This window comes from Rhodnius prolixus, unplaced genomic scaffold (assembly GCF_049639745.1).
Source record: "Rhodnius prolixus isolate KJV_2025 unplaced genomic scaffold, Rpr scaffold_8, whole genome shotgun sequence".
NCBI classification, from domain to species: Eukaryota; Metazoa; Arthropoda; class Insecta; order Hemiptera; family Reduviidae; genus Rhodnius; species Rhodnius prolixus.
The window spans coordinates 13,844,564-13,871,419 of NW_027411593.1; the positions used below are offsets into that span (position 1 = coordinate 13,844,564).

Sequence of the window (26,856 nt, forward strand, 5' to 3'; positions counted from 1 at the left end):
TAATCAACACACGAAATTCTTTTTCGTCCATTTTTTGAAAATCACTCGACTTCCTCGATTCAAACGAATGCCAAACACAAAGAAATAGACCGATCTGGCTGAAACTTGGTGTGTGTTCTTCCAAGAGATGCTACTAACTAAACATAACCTCGATACGCGCCAGTGGTGCTATCTCTCTGACTTTGCACGGACTTTTCAAACGACCCTCGTACGTGAAAAATAAATAAATAAAAACAGGGCAATAATCAAATAAGTAAATAAGTTGTTTTTATTGAGAGAATCTATTTTAGGTCAAGGTTAGCTTTTAAATCAGGTTTATGAGATTGTGGTTAAAAAAAAAATATATATATATATAGTGAAATATAAATGAAATACTCTAGCTAAGAATACAAACTATAGAGATCTGTGGGCTGAAATCACTTCGTAAAGAAGGAACTCATGAATTCTTGAAATGTTTAGGTGTTATTCACTCCCTCAGACAACCAGAAAACTGGTTCTGGGATGTTGAACTTAATATCAGCAGATATAATACGCTTTAAATGGCCGTTTGCAGTAAAAATATCAAATAGTATTTAAAATAGTGAAACAATGATAGAAATAACTACAGTGTAGATATTTTTTAAAGGAACTTTAGAGAAGAAAAGTTAACTTTAATATTTAAATTTATTTATTTAAAGGACACAGTTACTCGCATAATAATATATATTTCTTTTATGGGTATATAATGTAAATAAATGTTTACGCAATACTTATTTTAAAAAAAAGAGTATAAAAATAAGATTTTAATTTAAAAATAGGGCCTCACATGAACATGGATTTAATGAAATTCAAATAAATGGAAAATTCCATCAGTGATGAACTAAGGGAAAATTTGGGAAACTCAAAATTGATATTTTGCGATAAAAAAAAAAACTATTTATAAATTTGATCGCAGGCAATATTTTCCATTTACTTACAAATGGAGAAAGGAAAAATTTAAATTATATTTTTAAGTATTTATTGAACTAGAGAAGGAGACAAAAGAATCGTTTAACAAAACTGAAATAATTGAATAAAATTGTGCCAGTGACGTATTTGGGGAATTACAAGGTAATTTCAAAGCCTTCAGAATTGTAATTTGAGATACTATTTCTTGTCCTTTTTCAATTAAATCTATACGAATTAATTCTCTATAAATAAGTTAAGGCAGTTTTTCACCTTCAAGATGCTTCAAGAAAGACGTGTCCTTTATAAATAAGGAGCAAACAAAAATTAAGTAATAAACTTAAAATTTGCGAGTTTCTGTAATAAAACAGTGGCGAGCCCATATTAACCTCTAAGGCTCAAGTTTTCCCAAAATATTTTTCGGAAAAACAATCATAGTTTTTTTTATTATTTTTTCATCCAGTTTTTCCGAGTTGTCCGATACATTTTTTTTTTTTTTAGTTTATTGTGCTACAATCAGCGCGTTAGCGCTACGATATAAGTAACAATGATAGAAGTGAATGGTAGATACAAACGAGTGGAGAAGTTACATTAGACTGTTAGTCTACTCTTTTCACTATAGAGAGGAGAGTCACGAGGCCACTGTCTCTTAAGGAGTCTTGTCCAGATTATCAGGAAGAGTTCTAGCAGAAAGATTTTGAGCTAGAGGATTTATATGAGATTTCAGGTTGAAGTGGAGTTTTCTGTATTGTGTTTTAGTAACTTAGGTGACAAAAGGAAAGTTAAGGTCAGTGTGTATAGTCCAGGTTGGGAGACATAAAATGGAGTGTTTACGATAGTTCGAAGTACGTTTTAGATTGTAGCGATTGAATCCTTTGGAAATTGGAACGTTTGGTTGAACCCCTCAGCTCTACTCCATACTCCCAGATGGGTTTTAAAATAGAAGTGTAAATTAGTCTTTTGTTGTCGAGAGAGAGTTTTGATCTGTCGTCTAAGAGTCTTTTAAGTAGTCGATAGCGTCTGATTAGTTCTGTTCTTTTAAGTCTAGTGTGGGGGTTCCAAGAAAGTTTTCGGTATAAGTAAAGCCCAAGGTAGCGGGCAACGTTCACTACTAGTAGAGGTGTTAGGTTATAGATGACTGGAGGAAGAGTAATGCGACGAAGAGTGAAGGTGTTGTTTTGTGACTTAGTTTCATTGAGTTTAATAGCCCATCTCTTGAACCACTGTTCTAAGTTCGATACATAATTTCAAATTATGGTCTCTAAGACTATACGAAATTCATGAAATACACTGAAAAGCTGAAGAATTGGCTTTAGCCTCTAGAAAATGCTCAGATCATGCGATCCATTTTGAACAAAATAACCTAAAACATTTTCTGTTATTCTCCAAAAATCGCCATCCATTCTTACTCATTCAATTGTGAAGAAAATTCTAAAATTAAACCAGATTTTTTGGAAAAAGAGAACATTAAAACTATCAGATCTAATCCTAATCTATCTTTTAAAAAGTTGATAACAAAATTTTACAGACCGTTACCGAATTTCTTTGTTCTGTCAGGAATTTATAAAAAATTTATTTATTTTTGCTATTCAGAGAGGATCGTTTAATGAATTTTTATGCAAATGAATTTGAGAGCCATTCATTGATAAAATAACCACTTAAGGCAACTAGAATAAACTGTCTTAAATGTTCTTCATTTAATTCGGTTACTACAACAAACCACTAATATTCTCCACAAATTGTTAAATAAATTGAAATTATTAAATTAAGTAGAAAAAAAAAAATTCTGCACTTTACCTAGTTTTATACTTAAGAACAATAGAACAAAACTATTTGGTGGTTCACATTTTATACATTCGGAAAACAGAAAAATCCATTCAATTCCAAGTTGAAGGAGTTTGATCGCTAAGGGTTCACTTGTAGGACCCAAAACGTAATATTATGTTCGATAATTTGTTGTTGAGAAATATTATTAACCCAAACAAATCATTTTATAAAAAAACAAATTTTACAAAATTCAGGATAATTATTCAAAATGTATAAAATTGATGAAAACTAGAAATTAAAAATTATAACTTATCGCTAAAAAAAATTCACGATGGTCTGAAAAACATTCCTCTTTCTTGCTTGGGTCTCAGGAGTGTTTCTAAAGCAAAAGCAAATAGTTTTGAGTTTCCTTAAGTTGTCAAATAATAGTTCCGAAAGAAACTATTTACAATAATTAAGTATGCTAATAACATTAGTATGTTTGTTTAAGATATAAAAAACCAATCTTACATCAATAAATAAATAAAAAGTAGAGCAACACAACATAGATGTGTGAATACATAATTGCACAAATACATTATTACACACACGAAAGTTTAGAAAGTTTACAACCAGAGCGCATAATATAAACGTGTAGAGAATCGTTAACATTTATAACTGAATAATATGGAAACGTATAACAGAAAACCGTATTGGATAGAAGAAACCATTATTGTGCAAGTTGCCGATATTTACATTAAATCTATTTGATTGAATTAAAATGTAATCAGTTACGAGTCAGTCTTATAATCAGTCTTATTAAAGATTCATTAATCTAAAAGAACATAAAATTAAAGATAAGATAATAAAGGGAAATATGAACCAACTGCACCTAAAAGTTTAATAATCTATTCGCAATTTAACTCTTATCTGTTTAAAGAAAGAATATTTGTTACATTAAGAATAAAATACTAATTGGTCAAATGAAAGAAAAGAATACATATTTTTATATTAAGATATATTTTTAATCTTCGCAGCATATGAATTATGAATTTTTGTCAAGACTCTTTTGCGCATTTCTTCTTACACAACCTGGGAACCTAGACTGTCCGAACTAAACCTTTAAAAAAAAGTTGATAATTGGACTGATGACTACAGGCAACCCTAAAAATAGACCATATTTAGCCATCTAACCATAATTAGACTGTCCCATAGGATAACCATATCTTCGAGGATCATGGCGTCAGTTCTTATAATGGTACGAGGGTCGTTTGAAAAGTCCGTGCAAAGTCAGAGAGATAGCACTACTGGCGCGTATCGAGGTTATGTTTAGTTAGTAGCATCTCTTGGAAGAACACACACCAAGTTTCAGCCAGATCGGTCTATTTCTTTGTGTTTGGCATTCGTTTGAATCGAGGAAGTCGAGTGATTTTCAAAAAATGGACTAAAAAGAATTTCGCGTGTTGATTAAACACTACTTTATGAAAGGCAAAACGCCTCAGGAGACTAAAGAGAAGCTTGATAAACATTATGGTGACTCTGCACCTTCGATTAGAACAGTTTATAAGTGGTTTCAAAATTTTCGGAGTGGCCATATGGGCACAAGTGACGCTGAACGTTCTGGACGCCCTGTTGAGGTTACTACTCCAAAAATCATTGATAAAATCCATGATATGGTGATGGATGACAGAAGAGTGAAGGTGCGTGAGATTGCTAGTGCTGTGGGCATCTCGAATGAACGGGTACATAATATTTTGCATCAACATTTGGACATGACAAAGCTATCCGCAAGATGGGTGCCGCGATTGCTCACGCTTGACCAAAAACGAAATCGTGTGAAGTGTTGCAAGGACGGTTTGCAGCTGTTCCAGAAGAATCCGCAGGACTTTAAGCGTCGTTTCGTCACTGTGGATGAAACATGGATACATCACTACACTCCTGAGACCAAAGAACAATCTAAACAATGGGTTACCAAGGGGGAATCTGCGCCAAAAAAGGCGAAGACCGTTCCTTCGGCCGGAAAGATTATGGCGACTGTCTTTTGGGATTCGCAAGGAATAATCCTCATCGACTATCTGGAAAAGGGTAAAACTATTACAGGTGCATATTATTCATCGTTATTGGACCGTTTGAAAACCGAGCTGCAAGAAAAACGCCCACGATTGGCCCACAAAAAAGTAATTTTCCATCACGACAACGCACCAGCTCACACCTCAGCAGTTGTGGTCGCAAAATTAATGGAAATAGGGTTCCAATTCGTTTCACATCCCCCCTATTCTCCAGACTTGGCTCCCTCGGACTACTATTTGTTCCCCAATATGAAGAAATGGCTGGCGGGAAAAAGATTTTATTCAAACGAGGAGGTGATTGCAGAAACGAATGGCTATTTTTCAGACTTGGACAAATCCTATTATTCGGAAGGGATCAACAAACTAGAGCAGCGTTGGACGAAGTGTATAAGCCTAAAAGGAGACTATATTGAAAAATAAAAAAGGTTTACCCCAAAAAATTAAGTAGTTTTTATTTTTGTACGGATTTTCAAACGACCCTCGTATCTCAAATACCCATTCAATGTATACGTAATAGAGTCTGCACAGAAAGCCGATGTGAGTGGATATCTAAATCTAATAAAAACTGATTTAAATTCAGCGAACCAAAAAAATAACATTGCATAAGATCTCATTGCATTCAAGGCCATCTGAATATCCGGGAAAATGAAATTAACTATTTCTAATCTCATGTGTTTAGGCAACACAAAGATATATAGCAACTAGATCCTCATGAAAATCTATATCTAGCCTATCTAAGATAACCCGAAGTATCAAAATCTAGATATACCCCGGCTTCGAACTCCTTCCTTACACTTGGACCAGTCAGTGTATCACCGTAAATCCGCGTTTCCTAGATTCTTTTACCGGAATAAGAACTTTGAAAGGCTTGTCGAAGCTGTGTGCTGGGGACCTGTCCCGTCAGCAAGGAAGACGTCCTCTAAACCGGGTCTACCCCCAGCACTTCGCACAGCTTTTATATGTATAGGGTGATCCATTCAAAACGCACCAATCGCTAATAACTTTTTAGGAAAGTGGGATTTCGAAAAAACCCATGAAGTAAACTATATGTTTTTTTTTGGTCTAGTTTTCAAATGTTTCACCCCCGCTGCTGCATCTTCATTTTTGGTGGAGTTACGGCCAAAAACTCGATTAAGGTTTCATAAGTACCACTTGTTTTGACAATGATTTTAAAAACTACATAAAAAATTGTGAAAAATGACGTTGACCCCGTTGCGATATCCCTAATATTTGTCGAGATATTTAAGATCAAAGTTACTATTTTATCAACTCGTGAGCGGTTTTCAATATTAATTTTCCACCAGAAATACACGTTTTGGGAGGTCCTCTGACTACAAAAATGTTATTATATGTAAAACATATAGTTTACGTCAAGGGTTTTTTCGAAATCCCGCTTTCCTAAAAAGTTATTAGCGATTGGTGCGTTTTAAATGGATCACCCTGTATACTCCGCTGTGCCTTCTGTATACCATATCATTTGAGAAAAAGGGAATTTTAATCCACCTCCCAAATAAGTGAGTTGCTGCATACCTTCAGGGTCCCTAAGCCTTGTAAAGAGGATAACCAAGGTTGGTTGATGGCGATTGATGTTCAGACTCTTCTATCAAAAACTTATTGAAGGCTCTATGAGCGAACTCTGAAATAACAAAATCATCGGACGAGTTCTAGGCACATAGGCCGACCGCGGACAGTTTAACAAAGAGACCGTCACATGAGTTTGTCCGTGGCAATGGTGACAACATCTTTTTGTGTACAGCCTCTAAAAAAAGCAACCCTCTATACTAGAGGTGGCCAACTTTTCTGTATATAAGATCTACTTTATTATCTTAAAAGTGTGTCGCGATCGACTTGTTGTCATAGGCGTAGTCTAAGGGGGAAGAAAGGGTGTGAAATGCATACTATGTTTATACACTGTGTTTCAGTATAAGGTGCATTCCAGCGAGGTACGGGTTGATAAGTAAAATATATTATTTTTTAAATCACTTATTAAGTTTTCGAGATATAGGCTCATGAAGAAAATAAATTTCCAGACCCAACTTTTGATAGCAGCATTCCGTACATGCGGTACCTCAAAAAATTATATTTTCTGACACTTTTTCAAGATAAAGTTTTACTATCTTAAAATGCATTTTAATTTTTTAAACAACTGCAATGTATAAGTTGTTAAACTATTTGTTCGTAAATATGAAAAAGTTGTTATAAAAATGCACAGTATGGCTGATAATTTGATATCAATATTTCACTTTCGCGTTTTTTTGGGGGGCCAGTAAAATTTATCATGAAAGAATAATATGACTTACTCTTACTCGGCAGACGGGTTTTCCATGACGTATGGTACTTTTTCTTATATTCTTGTACTTTCCTATGAGTTAAGGCGCGTCAACATCTAAGGTTATTGGCGCCCGGAGCTTTTTTCAGAGCACTGCCGGCCTCCGGACAGTGCTCTCTCGTTACAGACAACACTGTCCATCACCGGACAGTGAGCTGTAAGAAGCTCCTAGGAAGAGAAAATCTAAGTATTATTATTATTATTATTACTCTTTGCTAATCTATCAATAGCTCGCTGAGTACACCTCGTACTGAAATATAGATATACGGTTTATCTACCTACGAAAAAAACAACAATAATAATTATTTAAAGGGCCAAAAAACTCACATCCAGGGGAATTAAAAGAACATGGATAATTATTAACAATATTTATTAATTCAAAGTAGCTACAGATTTAGAATTCACTTTGTTTGTCTTCTACAATTGCTTCAAAGTCCATGGTACACGGAATCCCCACCCCCAGACATTGCGAGCGATCGACGATCGACCAAAACTGGCCTCGTGATCGACTGGTCGATCGCGATCGACTTGTTGGCCACCCCTGCTCTACACGGAACGCGTACAGAGTAGATATATTCATCCTTTCCTTACATAATTTTTATCCATAGACAGACGCCGATGGGCCAAGCGTTGTCAGTGATTCCACTAAAGACAGGGAGGAGACATTGTTAGGAGGTCCCTTCTGCCCAGGAGCCTAACCTAACAACCTCAAACCTAACATCAATAGCTTGTCAAAAATAAATAAAAAGTTAGACTGAAATTGACTACCATTTTCCTTCCTTAAAAGTAAATAAAGATATAATTTAGAAATTAAAGAAAATAGACGTTGTATATTTTTTTTGTTGAAATATTAACTAGATTGCAATGCTTCCTCTACAGAAATTGAACACAAAAAAACTGCTTCATTTAGAATGCATTCGCATATTATAATATGCACGTATAAAACGTATGCAGCTAGCTACAACCCCCCCCCCTCTTCAACATTCGTTACCACAGAATAGAAACAGTGAACAGGCCCAGAGAGCAGACTGGAGGTCAGTGTGTTGTGTAGAGTTGCGCAGTCGGTTCGACTGCTCTTCTGACTCAGTGTTCTTTCAGTAATCAGAGGCCAGACCCAAGGCACTTCATAGAAAAGCAAACAGATAATTCGTCATCAAATAATTTTATGGTTAGTTTTGTTCATTTAAGTTGGTAAGCCAGATAAGTGCGTTAATTTTAATATTATTATAAGCTTCATAATTAGTGATTTTTTTTGTTTGCTTTGTTTAATTAAGTGTAATACATTTGACTTCAATTAAAAAGCGTTTTTAACCTTTATTATACTCACATGCAACAATGTGATACTTATTTATTAGCAGTAATAAGAACAAGTTCTATCAAAAATAAAACCCTTAATAATAAAAGAGTTTTGTTTTATGTCTCATAAAGATAAAAATCTTTAGCACGTTAGTAATACTCAATATAATGCACTAGGTATGTAGAACTGCAATTGTATACAATTATAAAAAATATTGTAATAATTCCTGTATAATGACGCACAAATGATTTTTCATAAAATAATAGAATCTGAATCATTAATTGTTAAGGGGATCTTGGGAATATATTTTTATTATAACATCTGACTTAAGAATACACTTTAATTTTAAATAAACAATCAAATTCCTCTGCTGTGATCCTAATTTTTCTTCTAAATTTGGAATCTTATTGAATACGTTTCAAATTGATTTGTCATAAGCCCTTCAAACAAAACAGTTTTTTTAAATTCAAAAATTTTGTAAGATAACTGGGTTAAGTCAATGTTAAAACAGAAACCTAATTTCCGATATCGCCTAGCGTCCTTAATTTCCTTAAAAAGCAAAAAAATCCCAGACTTTTCAGAGATTTGGCCTTTTCTTTTTATCCAGGAACGTTTATAAAACACTTTTTAATGTCATGGACTTGAAAAGGATGATTGCCTGCCCATAAATGAAAGACCAATATACTGGATTGACATTTCAGAACAAAACTTTTCCCCAATGACGTAGCCAGCAGTCAGTATCTCTTAGTAGGTTTTAAAAATTTCCAAAATTAACTAAAAGAGTTCACGATAAAAGTTAGCTATTTTTTTTTAAAACATTTTTGAGAAAACTATAAGGATATATTCTCTTTTTAAATGGAGGAGCTGAAGCGAAAGTCCTTGAATCTAGGAAAAATAAATCAACTTAAATTAAATTTAAGTAGAGAGCACAAATGAGTTTCATGAAACTTAATCAAGTTGTTCGTGAAGCTTTATTACACTTCTAAGGGTCAAAATTTTCCTTCAATTTGGGAAGTCGTAGTTGTTCTTGGCACTACACATAATAACAAATGGAGAGAGTCATGGCAGCTGGCATTCAGGGAGCAAAATTAAACTATTTGAATTTACCGTTATGTTGTACGCTGGCAACGCCTTCTCTATCGGCCCAATCAAAAGATGTAATAGAAGTGTTAAGTAACCTTTCATAAAATAAGGTGTTTCAATTAAAGATTTTTTTTTTTTTTTTATTCTAACCTTGAAATCCTAAAATGTATTCAAATGACCTTATGTTAGAGAGGAGAAAAACATTTTGTAATTTATCAGAATCATTTTAGAAGAAATTAAAACGTTTGGTTCTCTTAAACATTCAATAAATTAATTCAAATTAAAAGGATGGTTCTTTGGGACTGTAAATATTAAAAACTTAAGAAAATTGGTCGATGGTCAAATTAATCCTGATGCTAAATGACCCTAAAAATTAAGCAGGCAATTTCAGAATTAAATCTTTAAAAAAAAAAAAGCGAAGTTAACTATAACAGATATGATAGGATTCCTAACTTAGTTTTAAAAGATAAAAAAAATAAGAAGACTAAGAAGAAATACATTAAACTAAAATACTAATCTAAATTTGAATTAATTGAAGGGCAAAATTAATTAATTTAAAAAAAAAGTTAATTCAAAGATTCTAGAATACAATCTTGGGAAAATCCAAGCATTATTTGTAAATAAAGGAGAAACTTCTAAGAATAAATTTTTTGGTAAAAGTACCGAGTTTTGAAATAAATAAATAAAATTCCAATATCTAACAAATATTCAACCAAAATTTTAACTACCACTACAGGAGGTTAAATCTCCGGTTACCTACATTTCCCTTCCGTTCTAGGCCAATAAATATGATGCATTTTAAGAAAATCTGTTCATTTCAACTCCATTAAAAAAAAAAAGGCATTTAAATAATGTTAGGCTGAAAATATTTAAGTAGTTAATTAGTAAAGTTTTAAATTATTCAGGCCGTAAGACACTAAAAAACTGAAGAGAAAATTGAAATTTCAGATTATTGTTAACCCCTTGTGCCATTCGCGAAAATTGTAATTAAATGCAATTTCAAATTGTGATCCTACTTAATCTCTTCTCATTCAAATCAAACTACTTTCTATCATGATCAAGAAAACTCCAAAACCTTTTCAAAAAAGAAAAACTTTACTTTTAATATTGGATAGAATCTTGATAAATAGTTTGCCTTAGAAAAGAAGTTATATCTGTTGCTAACTCAATTTCGATAACAAAACAATGCTTATCTTTTAGCAAAATGAATGATATATTTCAATTTATGTATAAGACAATATTTCTTTCTTCATTAAATATTTCTGTAACTTTTCATTTTTATTTTTTTTACAGGAATTCTTTTTTACGAGATGACTTAACTATAAAAATAATACAATAAATTAAATAAATAATTATTACTGTGAAGAACATTTACTTATTAGTGTCAAAATGAGTGAAAGCAAAATAAGGTTTCCTTGGAAAGTAACCGTTGAAGATGAATTTAAAAGAAATCCTAAACTAACCCAAGAAGACTTTGAAACGTTCAAAAATTGGTATAAAAATGAAAAACATTTACCACCAATCGATGGTAAATAATAAATGTATATATACAATATTGCTAAAATTACTCAAATAATATTTTTAATTTCTAATATTTCATTTCAGATGAAATGCTTTTGCATTTTTTACACGCTTGTTACTATAAAGTAGAACAAGCTAAGGTTACAATAGATTTTTACTATTCTTATAAACATACAATGCCAGAATTTTTTGAAAATTGGGATATAAATGATAAAGATATACAAGATGTTATAAATAATGCTATGTATGTGTTCAATTTAATCAAGAAAATTAAAATGAAAAATTATTATTTTAATATTAAAAATTTAATATAAGATTTTTAAAAAAATCAGACTTTCAGCTCCTCTGCCAGCGTGCACTTCAGAAGGCTATAGAGTAATTGTTTGCAAACTAAATGACACTGATGTGGCTAAATTCAATTATCCCGTTTGTGTTAAATGGTTACTGATGTCCTGTATACACGCAATTTGGAATCAAGGCACACAAAATGGTTATGTGATTGTTTATGATGCGACAGGATTTACTATGTCGCATTTATTTAAATGTTCTATGTCAACAGTCAAAAATTATATTAATTATGGCAAAGTATGAGAGATTGATTTTCATTAAAAAAAAAAAAAAATAGAATAAATACTGTTTATTAGTTTAAATCAATCGTAAGTCAATTACTTTTACATTTGTAGAATGCTTCACCAATCCGAGTACTTAAAGTAGTATTTATTAATACGAGTCCAGTTGTAAAAAAGTTGCTAACTTTGGTGAAACCATTTCTAAGCAAGGAGCTGATCAACATGGTACGTATTTTTGTATACTTTCAATTATAAATCTATTAAATATCTATCAGAATGATTTTAATAATTAGAATGCATGAAAAATACATCTAGTAAGTCTTAAAAAATATAAGTATTCAACTAATTTTTTTTCATTGATTCAGATGTCATTTCATGTATCAGCGGAATCATATTTTAAAGATTTAGACAAATCAAATGTACCAGAAGATTATGGAGGGGAAGCACCGCCAATGTTGTCGTTGCATAGTAAGTAATTTCTCATAATTCGGGTATCCCTAGGGCATTAATTCTGGACATGCCAAATACAGAGTCTATTCAATGAAAACACTCTTTTACTCAATTCTGATAATTCAATAACAAATATTACTTTCAGCAGAAAATTTTTTGAAATCACTTTTGAGTATTAAAGGCACAAAACCAAAAAAGCCTAGTGTGAAAATCATTTCAAAAATCTTCACTTGCACCCTTTTTCATACGGCACAAAAATTGTTATAAATTTGGATAGAACAACTTGCATCTAGCTATTAACAATCGACTCTTATACAACTGTCCTACCAGACAGTTGTAATCATATAATAAAAATAAAATATAATTTCCCATGTTGATAGGTTATTAGCTTCTAGTTTTAAACAATTAACGTTTTGATTTTTACAAAATTTGTCAATATTTATCTTATCAAGAAACTAATTATCAAATTTAATGTTTCCTAGGGGAGTTTGTAAAAACCATATCATCAGCAAGACAGTGGTTAATTGAAGAGGAAAAAATTAAATGCGATGAGACAAAAAGAAGTGGAAAGTCGAAAAAAGAGATCTCACCAAAAATTGATACTTCATTCAGAAAATTAGAAATTGATTAAGAAAATAAAAAAAAAAATGAAGTTTTTGTAGAAATAGACAATAATGCAAGCAATAAAAGACTGGCATATTATATTTTTCTTAAAAATCAAAATTCTATCCGTTATTTTACGTTAATTATAAATAAATAATTGAATTTATGCTGTATTAGTTATGTTGATATGGAAAAAAACCTTTTTACATTAATTACCAGTTATGTTAGATAATTTCACGCACAAACAATCAAATCAATTTGAACTATTTCAATGATTTCGACCAATCAGGTGAGTATTTCAGCGATAACTCACTCACAAATTCAAAATCAATCAATTTACACATTTCAATGATTTTAATTAATCAGGAGCGTATTAAATCAACACTAAAGCATACACCGTCTAGTATTGAATTAATCAACTGATACTAATATATGTATCAGCAGTAATTTATAGAGTAATTTATATTTAGTTGTAAATATTTTATTTACTCGATAAAATAAATTGAATAAATACTTTGAAAGTTTAAAGTCTCTTATTGGGTAAACATTAACAGTTTAATGGGTAATTTAACTACCTTACTGCAATCATTTGATAAATTGTACAATTTAATATTCTATTCCTAAAATGATTTTTCTTAAATGATTTTGAGCAGATTAACTCTTACCTTGAATCTATTAGACAATCGCAAAAGTGCACTCAAGCAATTATCGAGGAAACAAGACAGCCAGTCGTAAATTTATTCAAAATCATCGGAAAAATTATCAGCACTCATAATATTACCATGAGCGACTAACTAAACAACTATTAGCAAAAAAAAAAAATTATGGCGAATATTTATTGTATAGATTTTTTAAAATTGTGATATAACGATAAAGGCAATGTGGGAACTCCTTAAAAATCTTTCAAATTGCGTATTTATGTATATTAAGAGAAGTTATGTAAATAAACATTCATACAGATGAAAGAAAATCATTGTTTTGTAAATTTTACTTTTAAAAAAATAAATATATTTTAAATAATTTCATTCTACTTTCTGTCTTTCGCTCTCTCTCAGTGCATGATTAAAGTGTTTATACGAAGGAACCATTAAGCGCTTTGAAAGCACTTTTTTTGGAAGATGATTAATGTTTTGTATTAGGAAATGTGCTTCATTCTTTTGTTCCTTGCAGTGGGGGTACAAATAGGCAGGTGTATTTTCTTCTTCAAACTTGTAATGTCGTAAGATGTCGCTTTGTAGAACATAAGAAGATGGACACGTGGAATGCAGGAGCGAATCATGGGCAAGAGTTAAAATAATCTGGCTATCAATTCGCAAAAAAAAACTCTTTAAATCATGCTGAGATGATGTTAGATTACCAATCGACAGATATCTCAATAAAAACTGTTTTCAAAAATAGAGAACTAGAAAAAATAAAATAAAGGAGAGGTCTCCAAATTTTGTGCCACTCTGTAATATTAACTCAACTGAGTATCGATTTATTTACCTTGTTTCATTCTCTGGAAAGCAAATGAAAAAAGGCATTGAAGAGGAAAACTCAGATTACCAATGTAACAATGTCAACTAAGCAGAACAGAAAGAATATATAACCTAGACGAATAAAGACCCAAAAAGACACTTGTTTTAGTAAATAAATAAAAATAAATAAGTTTCCCAGCGCAGTGAAGAAATACATTAAATGTTCATAAAACTATTTCCCATATTACTTAATCTAAGAAAGGGCTAATTAATAGGACGAAGAGTTATATTTTACCGAAATTGTTAACTATTTAAAAAAAATGAATAAACAAAATAAAATAAGCAATTTATAGCACTTACTTGAACTTTCTCCATTTTCATCAATCACTTTGTTAGGCAATTTAGATAATACTTCCAAGGCTAAAGCTGGACACCCGGCTTTAAAGTGAGCATGGGCTGTTGTGAAATAAAGCTGTCTTTCCAGAGGCGTAATTGAATCTTCAACAAGTAGCTGTAAAAGCAAATTAATGGCCGGTCAAATCGGTAAAGAATATTTTGAACAACTAACTTTTCAAAAGTAATTTTTTATAGGTAAGTCCTTGTTTCGCTCATCTGACATCAAGTTATCAAGCAGTTTATCATTTTATCATTAATAATAATAATTAGAAGGAATATTAAAATAAATCCAAAAAACTAAATTATGAGATTAAAATTTAGAAGATGTTTCACGTTTGCAACCAACGGATTTCTTGAAATTTCATTTATAAAATTTAATGATTGCCACCAAACACAAATATTTATACAATTCAAATTAATTGTCAATTATTAATTAATTACAGATAAGACAAATTCATTGTCAGTAAATAAATAGTGTTCCTAGGTTCTCTTAAAATTTATTTTACACATTTCATTTTGACGTTAGTTTAACCGGCTTGTGACAGAAAAAAGGTGCCCTCCAGTGCTCTAGTCACTCAGTCAATATTATAGATTTTTGTTCAGATCTAGCTACCCGATGATTAAGAAATGCGGAACGGGTATATACAAGCTTTTATACAAAATGTTCAGCATAAAAAGTTTTGAATGTAGCAATTGGAACAATATCAATATAATATATGTAAAACAATATGTTATGTACCTGTCTATCACTTTTAGTTGGCTTAGATTCTTTCCCATAACTGAAGCCAGCCAAGACCACAGTATGCTTCTTTTTGTCCTGATATGAAGCAGCCAAAGTGTGTCGTATCAATAAAGGATGTGTACGCAAGTAGACATAAAAGTTAAATACATTTGGATTTGCTGAAAGGGCAAAGCGAAAATAAAATAAATTAGCAAAAGAAAAGTTTAGGATTAAACATTATCTTCCATAAATGGGAAGTACATTACCAGAAGATCCTTCTGGACGATCATCATCCTGATATTGTGGGTGCATTGTACCGACATTAGTCTGAAGTAGAGTGTTCAAACTACCGGTAGGATCTTTCAATATCCACAGAGCCATCGATCTTAGGAAAGGATCAGGATGCATTCTGGAAACGTCTTGATTTTCTCCATTAGAATCACAACCAAGTATTTCCTGAACAAAGAAGGTGTCGGATTATGAAGTTGCATTTACATTTCCAAGTCTCTTAGGAAAACTATTGAGAATGTTCCATCGCTATTAATCTACAGTATTTTATTTTCAACCTCAACTTTAAGAACGAAATTGCACAGACTACTGCAGAGGGGAAAAAATCTGAATGAAACAAACATTTTAAATGGTTAAGTCACTTGAAATCATACTTTTAGGAACTCATGCCAAAACAACCCTTACAAATCACAACACCCTTAATGTATAAGATGTACGAGTATATCAGTTTACCTCATAAAGTAATCTTTTCAAATTTGGAGGTGTAGGATCTCTTTCCCCTTCGTAAAGCCGTGCAATGACCATAGCCAGCTGCAAGTCTTCTAACTTATTTAAGCAAACCTAAAAGAAAAACAGTAATAGGAAACATTTATATTTTCATGTCTTTAGGTTTGTGCGTGTACACAACAGGCCTAAGAGTTTCAGACACTAAACACGTACAAATTAATATGGATTATAGCTAAATTCGTAACGATACCATGATTCTTCTGTTTGGAAAAGTGAACTTTAATTTATGAGTAAATTCCCTTCTCTTTTTCATTACTATTCAGTAAAATAACTATTTGAAACAACTACTCCTACATTAAGTTCTATGCAGGAAGTTTCAAGTACACAATTATTTGATAAGAACAATTTGACCGAATGGTGCTTTGCGTTTCGCAAGTTAATGACAGAAGTTGCACTTCCGTGGAATAGTAAGAAGTTCCTGCATAAATATTTATATACTATTAAAAAGGATCCATTCTATTTTTATGTCTTTTGGATGATCTTTTTATAGTGATCTTTTATGCTTTCCATTTCATGCTTTTCAACTAGTTTATAGTTCTAGGCATTGCACCAATTCAAAAGCTTAGAGCAATATTATTGATCCAAATACCTCCAAAGCATCCCTTAAAGCTCCTGCTAATAAGAAAAATGCAGCAGCATGTTCAAATCTTTGCTTTCCTAATAGGGCGAAAGCATTTTTCAAAGCAGCTTTCCTCCATCTATCTTCTGAGAAATCATTTGAAAAGAAATGCGTCATTCTTTCGTCTCTCCTGGATCTAAATAAACCCCAAACTAATGATTTCTTTTTCATTGCTAAGTAAAAAATGGCTGCGTCGAGAGGATCTTGGTTTGCTTGATACGATGCTTTAGCCACCTAAACAAAAATCATACAATTTAATTTTAAAAAGATTACCTAACTAACTGTTAAATATTTATTTCAAAATCTATAGGTTGTTTAGATATTCGATGAATTCTATCAAATGAAGTCAAGTAAAAAAAAGTAATCGCCTAATTTTCCAGGAGGGATTAAGAATTATCAGTCTGGACCGGGGCAAATGCACTTTATTATTAACCTTTTATTCCAACGAACAAATAGTAGCTACAAAGGGGATTTGAACTGGTGATCTACCACTTTCAAGTCGTCGCTGATAAACTGGTTGAAAAATGTGTAAAATGATTATTTATTCATTTATTTATTGATATAAGATTAGTTTGCCAAATTATTACCGAAAATTGCTCTAATTTCTTCTTTAATTAATACTTCGCAGAAGTGAACACTCGCTATGCTTATTCAGTTTAATTCAATTAAAAAAAAAAATTACTTTAATATTTTGTAGAAAACTTTAGGGATAAACGTGCCAAATATTTTATTATACCTTGCGTTTATCTACGTTAAACATTGTTTTTTATGATCATAAAATCTTTTCATAACAACGAAAATACCTTAATATCTTGTATTGAAAGTAGTGCAAGAAAAGAAAGAAAAAAAGGAATCACTCGGATGTTATTTGTATAAATGATCAATATTCACTTATTTCTTAACACTTCTTCTATAGACTCGATTGCCATAGATAGCATCTACGATTAATATATCTGCAATATGGAAAATGGGTCAAGTTTTAATAATTACCTTTTCTATACATGTTTTTAATAGTGTGTGATTTCGTAGCCACCATCCTAAGCCAAGTTCCTTCAGTATTGCCCATTTAGGACTACCTTTCGAGTAAGAAGGTATAAGATTCAATAATTCCTCTTCACTTTCTGAGTGGAATGCCCACACGACATTATTACTCGCTATGCCTTGCCTTTGAAACTGTGCCCTTTGTGCAAGAGGTAGACAACGCAGTAAATAATTGTAATGCTTCATTGCCAATAAGAAACGTAAACCACAATCATCTAAAGAGTCTGAAAAACAAACCAATTAATAATTGACTATAGACATAATCTAAGAGGGGATGAGGTGGAGACTGTTAATTAAAGTTGCTATTGATTACCTGAAGATGCGCATTGTCCTTCAGGAAATCCTGTAAGATTTTCTTTTGCAATAGCAGTTTTAGCAGCATCAATAGCAAACCTTTCAGCGAAATCTGTATTACATGTGGATACAGTATCAGCAAGAGCAAGAAGATGCATTTGATCAAGACTAGATAAACCTGGTAAATGTGTGTGAGTTAAAAGCCTAGACAGTAAACGGCCCTGCAAGTGAAATAATTTTTATTTAAATACCTCTATTTTAAATAAATTAAATACATTTAATCCACTACAGAAAACTATCACAAGTTTTTCCTAAATAAGATCAAATCAAAGGTAATAATAATAAAACTTACTGGATTAAGAGTGACATACCTGTCTGGGACCGAAATGAGACAAACTGCTGTTCATTTCAACATTGCCCGACTGTCGACGCTCATTTCTTTGTAAACCATCTTCATCATCATCAATAAGCAGATCATCTAGTGGCTCATCGGCCAAACCTATCTCAGAGTCAAATAATTCATTGTAATGCTGAAACAAAAATTTATCCATCCATTAGAATGCATAAAAGATTTTGACAATATTATATTATAAACAATAAAGCCGTAAATTAAAAAACATGAGTCATAACTTTAACATAAACGTAATTATGGAAACTAATTCGATCATTGAATGAACTGGACCATTTTAAATCCCTTTTGTGATTTGTCTAACTCTAATAATTTATAAACTTATATTTTCAAACTGTTTTCTTCCGTCCAACGAACATTTTTTAATTACTTTACTCCTTGTGGCAGAGGTGCAATATGAATGATAGCAGATGTTTAATTATAGCTATCATCAATTAAATGGACAAGATGTAAATCGTAGAAAAAGACTATTACTGATTGAATTTATAGAACCAGATTTAAAACAATATATTGTGTAAACCAATCAGAGCTATGTATCAGTTTAATATGTGTCAATAAATTAAACAGTAAGTAAGATATTATAGAGTGCTTTGGTTAAGATTTAGGATTTAAAATGAGGTTAATATAAGGCTAGTAAACTGTATGCTAAATCAGTAGGTTCGACAGAATTTTAGATTAAGTAGTAAAGATTTGTTTATTTAGAGAAAGTTTTAAGCAGAAATGGCTTATTATCTTTCTGATTCATAAGTATAATACTTTTAATAAGACAACGTTATTTGATAAGTTGTTACTTAAAAATATATTTTGTGATGCTAATGTTAATACTTTTATTTTTAATTTGGAATAGGTTTTACTTGGATGGCAAATAGAGTAAGACGAGTTTTCAAGACATACCTTCTAAAAAGGATCAATCCATAAAAGAAAGATCAATCTCTAGGTTTGTTTGGATTTCTTGAAGTGACTTTTTACACTGCCAAGAGACGCTATAGCGTTAATAAATTAATAAATAAAAAGACCTAAGACAAAAAATATTCGCGACATAATTCTCCATTAAAAAAATGGGATCTGGTGAGCTCTAGAGGTCTTGCCAATATAAGTAAGGGTGCTAAAGCAAACATCTGCTGGAAGATAAAAAGAATTATTGCTTACACATTAAAAAGGCTTGCTTTAATACGGCATAAATCTAGAAGGGAGGATAGGAAGACAGTAACTGATGGGAAGTACGTACATAGATCTATTCGTACTTGATCGAGCACTTGGGAGATCCCAAGAAATACATACAACTGTACTGCTCCTCGGCAGAGAAGCTGGTTTTACAATTGAAGGTAGAATAATACTTTTTAATAACTAAATGAATAAATATTATAAATAAACAAATCACTAAATAACCAAGAAATAAAGAGAAATAACTCACAGCATTCTCATCAGTTCCCACAGGTTTCAGTGTCTCTTTATCAGCTGCTAGAAGCGTCCAAAGAGGAAGTGGTGGAATAGATGTAATTTCTGCATAATCTAATGTTAATTCTTCAGGTATTGCAGTAGTGGAACCTCGCTGTTCCAAAGGACTTGTTGTACCTGATGGATTATTGTCGAATTTGTTATAGAGAAATATATAAAAAAAATACAAACAAAAAAGTTAAAAATTAACAAATTAAATACCTGGTCCGTAACTGACAGAAAGAGTTCTAGATCGTGACCAACCTCTCTGCTTGGTTAGGTTTTCTTCGTCGGATAATGAACACACCACAGTTCCTTGCTGGACTGTACAAGTACCTGAGATACACCTAGGATAGAAGAGGTTTTCTCAGGGTTTATGTTTAACATGTAACGACTAGTCAACGTTGAAATAGTTATAATAGTTGTTAATATAATAATTAACTGAATAGTCAATAATTAAATAGATGTTGATAAAATAGATGTTCACATGTAAAGATTTGAGGGATAAAAGCAACCATATTATTCCACTATGATTGTGGAAACTTATTGTGAAATAGCACAAAATAAAAATTACAAACCTGACTAAATGAGCTAGTATGGCTTTAACCCATCTTATTTTTCCTGAATTAAGCAATTCCATCAACTGCTTTGGATGATATTGAGGTAATACAGGACAAGCTATTCTTGAAGCCTCAAATAAACCATAGTCGGGCATGTATGAATCCATATTGGCTGCATTGGTCTCTGGAGCAATATTACCTAGGAAATTGGAAATTAATTTTTTTCATGAAGTGCAAGACCAGTTAGTAATGACATTATTATTAATATTATTAAACCTACCACTGCTGTTGGACTTCTTCTTTTTACTTTCAGCCGACAACATAGTTAAATTTATTGAACTGACTCGAGATAAGTGAGGCATAGAACTGACATTGGCCAATCTCCTTTGAGAAGAATCCTAATAAAGAAATATTATGAATTTCTTAATTAAAATAAGGAAAATATTAAAATTAAAATATTTAAGTAGTAAAAGAATGTAAGTTATTAAACCTGTGCAAGATTGCGCAAATCTTCATCTCGAAGATTGCGGGTATCCTGAAGTTCTTCAGACTCCTGGTGAGGAAGCTTAAGCCCATTTCCAAAAACTTCTTTAGTACGAACTAATACATAAATTTGTAGAAAAAATTATTAATAAAGACATCATTATTGTTACTTTTTTTTATATGGTAAGAATTTTCTCACGACTTTCTCTTATATTGTACAATTCTTATATTGTAGAATTATAAAACCGAAATTTCACTTTTAGGAAAAAAATCTCCGGAAAAAAAATCCATTTGGTAAAGGGGTTTTTCGGTTTTGGAATTCTCTTCAAAACTCAGAATGTATGCTAACATTTCTCTTTTTGCCCTCTCACAAACATGTATAAATACAATCTTCCAAAAACCACTTTTTTGATCGCAAGGGACCTCTCAAAAACCAATATTTGTGTTGAAAATTCGAGATCGAAAACTAGATATCATAATTGCAAAGTTTTCCTTACCTAGTAAGAGTAGGTTACAAAGATTGAGGTTAATTATTAACGAATAATAAATATGAAAAAAGAAAGCAAGGAAATATATTATCATTAGAATTTCTCAACCTTATAATAAATAAATAAATAAAATTATCTTCAATCAACCTCTTTCCAAAATTACTTACAACTATCACTCTTCCATTGCGAATAGACGTGCATTTCACTGTCCATTCCAACTACTAAAATTCCATCCCTAACCCAAGAAATTTGCATAGGAAGCGGAGGTAAACTGTCAGCAGTGTGGAGATCAATCTTTCTTAATTTCATCCATCTAAAAAGAAAACAATATGAATAAGGAGATTCAACAAATACTACTCACTGATAAGCAGCAACATATTAAAATTCTACCTTATTTCATCTATAAAATTTGGAGCAGCTAAAGACGAAGCTTTTCTAAGTATAGGCCTGCTATTAGTAGTCTGAGATTCTCTCATCGCTTTCATATTTGCTTGGGCTATATCGCTGGAAACTGGAGTAAACAACATTACCTGAAAATATGGATCATTTTAATAATTGTAACCTGTAAGTATGTGTGTTATTTAAAAAAAGCAGTCATAATAATTCTACGAATGAGTTCTTTTTATTTACTGTTTTAGAATGAATATGAATGCAAGATAAAACGTAACATCGACAGATGCATAAAATGTACCACGAAAACCATCCATTTTTATTTTTAAGGAAAATATTAGTTAAAACCAAGAATAATTTTTCCAAATATCGAATGATAGCAAAAAAATTGAAGATATATAATCTTAAGCACCCTAAACTGAATTTTAGCTGTGGAGGTGAACTTATTAGAATGAAGTACGAAATCTAATTCATAGATTCTGGAAGTGCTCTCCTGCAAAGAAGAGTAAGTAATGCCATCCCCTTTAGGAAAGAACCCTTTTCTTTTGGTAAATGTAACCGTTCAAACCTACTACCATATTAACTATCCAATGACAATAATGTGCTTTGAGAGTTGAGAGAAAATAAGGATTCGTCTAAAACTTAGTAATACACAAGTTAAAAATAAAAAATACTGCTTTATCTGACGAATAATTAAAATCTTACGTTTTTGGTTAAAAACCATAGAGCCTATGAAGCACTAGAATAAAAGCTGTATAAAAAGCACACTGAATGTTGCACCAAATATGAAAAAGAAAAGAGATCCTTATCTATAATATTAACAGATTTTAGAGAAACGTACTTTACTTCCTACGCCCACAGTAAGTATGTGTGAACCATCTTCTTTAGAAACCCAGTCTAATTGGACTAGATGTTTCTGGGTTAATGGGCACGTATTTCCATTTTCTATTATAGATTTTCGTAATGACTGCAAAGTACTAAAACTTGGTACAGCTAACAATCCTAAAACGCAATTCAATAATTAGAAATAAGTTTTAATAATTATAAAAATATGATACAATAATTAGAATGGAATTAACTATTTTCTCAATCTACAAGTGTCGATGTGACATGAATGAACAGAAACATTGTAAAAAATATAGATTATCTACGAGGAAACGCGTAAATCTCACAAACAATGACTATAAATGTGTAAAATACTGTGAAAATTAAATTGTGGTTAAAAGAATTCAATGTGGGTTACACACATTAAAAAAACATAATAATTACAAACAAAAATAATCTAAATCAACATAGGGTTGTGCGAGAAAACATTATTAGCCTACTCAAAAGTACCTATAGAGGTCAAATAGTTCATTGCATTGTTGTTTAAGACTGAAGAGCTCACAGCTGCAACAAGTCAATGGTAAAATTTACAAAGCAGTCTTTACTTGCTAGTCACTTTTTTTACTATTTAAAAAGTATGTGTCAGTCAAAATAATTAAAAAATAATAATAATAATAAAACAAACCTGCTCCAGTTTTCACAAGATTGTTGCCGCCATTATCTGTGCTACCTATTTCTCCATTACGTAGTGGAGAACGACTATCTAACTCTTCTGAAGATATTGCCTTTATAAAATGTGTCTGTAATCTTTGTTTTTTCGTAAAAAATGTATGATCGTACAAATAGCTCAAGTCTAAACTTGGATCAATTTGTATACGAGGCAGATGAATATTTTTTAGATAAATTGTATCTTCTAAAACCCATTCAGAACCTAAAATAAATCAAACTTTAAATGGTTAAAAATTTAGCTTTTAACATATTTGAAAATTTAATTACCCAGCCAATACAATTAGCTGTAAGTTTGAAAATTAATATATCGCCTTACCTCCTGTACTTTCACACTCATATATAGCCACACAAAGATTTACAAAACGAGATTCTGGATCTTTCTTAGAGGGTCTTGTAAACGATTTCCCATATTTATAAGCACAAGCAATCCTTCCACTATATGCTGCGCTAATATTCAGAGGTTGTCCTAAAATAAATAGGATACAGTCAATAAATTAAGGATAACAAAAATAAATGGAAATCTGATGAAATCTATCATTACTGTTATTATTAAAAATAATTTATTTATGATTTACTATTATTATACTATAACTGATTAGTCTAAATAAAAGAGGAAACGATCCTTATTGGGGTGATTCATTATTTTGCACAATATGAAGGCAAACTGTACGCAGGAAAATAATATTCATAAATGTATATGATGTGTAAACATTGTAATAGGACTGTGAAACTAAAAACAGAATTAAAAATCTTCTTAACAAAAACCTACAGTTGGGTACCTACCCAACATATCATCCATTCTTCAGTTCCTAATTTCAGCTATATAGGAACGTTTGAAAAAGCATGTGTTTAATATTTTATTACAATTGACATCAATTAAGTAATCTTACTGCATTCAACGTCCATTAATTTTGTGTAGAATTTATTAGATGTCACAGATCCTTAGGCTGGCCATTTTCATACAAAAAATATTTGTTTAGTAAAGAGTAGCCTACCATAAAGAATAAGTCCATATGTTACAGCAAACAGGCATTCTACCGGACTGCCTAACCACCCCCTCTCCCAAAAGTGCCCTTAATCAAAGTATTAGGGAAAAATGTTTCCTATAAAGGTTGCAGAACTATTTGTGAGCTATAATTATGACAAGTTTCAAGAAATTCGGACGAGCGGTTTTTTCAAAAAAGTTAAAAAAGTGAAAAATCTATTCAGTAAAGTAGTACTTCCGATGGACCTATTTTGACCAAAAATTGATTGTCGCTTCCTGTACACTACAGGAAGTGCCACACGTTAGGGAACAAATATTTTGCATATGAAAATGGCCAGCATAAAGATTTCGATATTGGTATTGGAGTATAATATGGAGACCAGTATAGTGCATCCTTCAATCTAGATAATGAATTCATTTTAAAAGCATAAACTTTTTCAAAAACAAGCAAAGTTATTATACATAGGAAACGAATTAGTCTAATGCTTTAATTTAAATACCTGGTATTTCTATAATTGAAGCTTTATCCTTTCTTAACATTTCCCATTCGCACCATTCGTAGCTTACTTCTGATTTTCCATTAAGTGTTTCTTTGTGTACATTGCATTTCCAAAACCTTTAAATATAAATATTAACAAAATAAATGGTGATAGCTGCATTAGTTACAATTTAACTAAATTAAATTCATTAGAAATAAACTTTCATAACAATCATACCTGACGGTACTATCGGAGCAAGCGGTGACTATTATATAAGGAGCGAAACATGCAGGATATATCGATGCTGAACTCAGATGGCCTCCTGCCGGCGATGCATGTATAACATCTACACCGTCAGGTAATGGAAGTTCTTGGGTACAAACCTAGAAATGAAAATTAATCAAATTAAGTTATATTCAAAAAAATCTCGTAGTAGTTAAAGATTTTGAATTTCCGGTTGTTCTATGTTCTCGTAATTATAGCAATATACATAATTCTAATGAGTACAAAAGAAAAATGTAAACAATTCATTACTCAGAATTGGCCCTTTAGAAGGAACCCAAAATAGCAATTAACACTCCTAAAAAAAAAAAAAAAATTCAGAGAAAAAAATGAAAATGTGATCAAAATCAGGAAAAAATGTTTCTGGCAAAATAAGGTAATTTATTTGTGGTAGTAAGGCATAGAAAGTTCAAGAAATTTACTTGAATGGTTTTCGAGAAACGCGTGGAAAAACTGAAAGAACTGCCAAAAAAAATACGCAAATCTAGTCACGTCATTTTCTTCAAACTCAAAAATGTAGTAAATTTATTTGACCCTTGTGATCTTGTGATAGAAATATAATATAGTAAATTTAAGAATGCTTTAATCACACTACTACATCATGACTTTGTTGAAAATATTTGTTTTTCTTGGAAAAATGTTTAAAATAACAGTTATGCAATAGATCTTCATGTACGTTATGGGCCTTAAGAAGAAATTTAAAGGGAAACGTAGCAGTCACTTTAGAGAAAAACTAAAAAAAGCTAATAAATTCTTTAGTTAAATAACTGATCGACTTTCACCTAAAAATAGCAAACAATAACTGAACAAAATAATAAATTTACTTTCTGCGATTATACTAACTGCAGACACACATTCAATCTGTAAAAACCATTTTTTTATAACCAGGTTGTCTCATAACTAGAGGTAGGAGAAAGTAAAACTATTTTTTATAGAAACGAGTTTTACCTTAGTAGTGGAAATGCTAACATGAGGCGTCTGGATGCCTCCAGTGTTTCCATCTTCCTCCAATCCTGCACCCTGACGTCCCGCACTCTCTAAATCATCCTCGTCTTGCACTAACTGAGAGTCAGGAACATACATCATACTTCCGCTCAAATCTAACAAAATAAATTATAAGATTATTTTTTAAAAAATATAAAAAGGATAAAATGAATCATTTTTTATGATAAGTAACCTGTCGAATCTGGTTGAGAAGCAATAACTAATCTCCACATATGTATTGTAGTGCCAACTGTAGTCCTTTCCAAAACAACTAAATAAAATGGCTCTTCAAATTCAGAACTTTGGTGAAGATCAACCATTGCACCCAAATTAGTTTCCATTAATCCCAAACCTGCACGATCAACTGTGACTTCTCTTTCACCAGATATAAGTTGTGATTGGAAAACGTGAAGTAGTTGAGTATTTTGCCAATCCTGATTTTGAAAAGGCAAATTATTTTAAAATATTACTAAAAACAAATAAACTAACCAAATATTATTAACGATTTTGTAACTAACATGTGATGCATCAGAAATGGCATCCAATTGAATAACACAGCCAGGCCGAGCTGTAGATTGCTGAGAAACAATTTTTATTCGATCGTGCAGAGTAGAGTGTTTACCTCCGTCTTCTGAAGACACATCTGTCGAAAGGCTGACTAGTGATCCCTAAAAAAAAAGAAGAAATTTATAAAATCAACCTCTTACTGCCTTCTCAGCTTGCGATTGATTAATGCTTCGCAAAGTGGTATTTAAAAAATACGAGTATATCTGTTCTCGATATTGATGGGTTGCTAGAACAAGATTGATGGCTTTATAAAAGGGAAATCTTAACTTTGCTCAAAGCGCTTTAATGTTGTTTTCAGGAAGGGTTCAGGTTAAATCTTTGTAA

At 31.5% G+C, this 26,856-nt stretch overlaps 2 protein-coding genes across 5 annotated transcripts in view; one reads left to right on the plus strand and one right to left on the minus strand.

The window, feature by feature from the left end:
* Positions 1-26,856, minus strand: part of Rbcn-3A (rabconnectin-3 alpha) — a 93,663-nt gene that overhangs the window by 57,668 nt on the left and 9,139 nt on the right. For all 4 annotated transcript variants that reach the window (XM_074121818.1, XM_074121819.1, XM_074121817.1 and 1 more), the window contains exons 17-39: positions 26,484-26,633; positions 26,159-26,399; positions 25,930-26,081; positions 24,937-25,082; positions 24,721-24,836; positions 23,552-23,701; positions 23,192-23,437; positions 22,523-22,683; positions 21,682-21,821; positions 21,459-21,604; positions 20,811-20,920; positions 20,601-20,718; positions 20,339-20,519; positions 19,983-20,107; positions 19,738-19,898; positions 18,286-18,444; positions 17,934-18,135; positions 17,570-17,844; positions 16,550-16,813; positions 15,907-16,014; positions 15,432-15,621; positions 15,184-15,344; positions 14,409-14,559 (exon numbers count right to left, since the gene is read on the minus strand). In XM_074121818.1, coding sequence (XP_073977919.1) covers positions 14,409-14,559; positions 15,184-15,344; positions 15,432-15,621; positions 15,907-16,014; positions 16,550-16,813; positions 17,570-17,844; positions 17,934-18,135; positions 18,286-18,444; positions 19,738-19,898; positions 19,983-20,107; positions 20,339-20,519; positions 20,601-20,718; positions 20,811-20,920; positions 21,459-21,604; positions 21,682-21,821; positions 22,523-22,683; positions 23,192-23,437; positions 23,552-23,701; positions 24,721-24,836; positions 24,937-25,082; positions 25,930-26,081; positions 26,159-26,399; positions 26,484-26,633 — 3,853 coding nt within the window. The remainder of the gene's footprint in view (positions 1-14,408; positions 14,560-15,183; positions 15,345-15,431; positions 15,622-15,906; positions 16,015-16,549; positions 16,814-17,569; positions 17,845-17,933; positions 18,136-18,285; positions 18,445-19,737; positions 19,899-19,982; positions 20,108-20,338; positions 20,520-20,600; positions 20,719-20,810; positions 20,921-21,458; positions 21,605-21,681; positions 21,822-22,522; positions 22,684-23,191; positions 23,438-23,551; positions 23,702-24,720; positions 24,837-24,936; positions 25,083-25,929; positions 26,082-26,158; positions 26,400-26,483; positions 26,634-26,856) is intronic.
* On the plus strand, positions 8,077-12,764 carry LOC141450916 (alpha-tocopherol transfer protein-like). Its single transcript, XM_074121827.1, has 7 exons — positions 8,077-8,236; positions 10,742-10,976; positions 11,054-11,213; positions 11,302-11,554; positions 11,653-11,763; positions 11,904-12,006; positions 12,471-12,764. Exons 2-7 carry the CDS (start codon positions 10,838-10,840, stop codon positions 12,617-12,619), a joined length of 915 nt encoding a protein of 304 aa, XP_073977928.1. The 5' UTR covers positions 8,077-8,236; positions 10,742-10,837; the 3' UTR covers positions 12,620-12,764.

Bases quoted from the DNA above. Each gene is read 5' to 3' on its own strand.
- LOC141450916 (XM_074121827.1), top strand. From the start codon at position 10,838: ATGAGTGAAAGCAAAATAAGGTTTCCTTGGAAAGTAACCGTTGAAGAT. The intron at 11,214-11,301 runs GTATGTGTTCAA...TAAAAAAATCAG, and splicing joins GATGTTATAAATAATGCTAT to ACTTTCAGCTCCTCTGCCAG. The intron at 11,555-11,652 runs GTATGAGAGATT...TTACATTTGTAG, and splicing joins ATTATATTAATTATGGCAAA to AATGCTTCACCAATCCGAGT.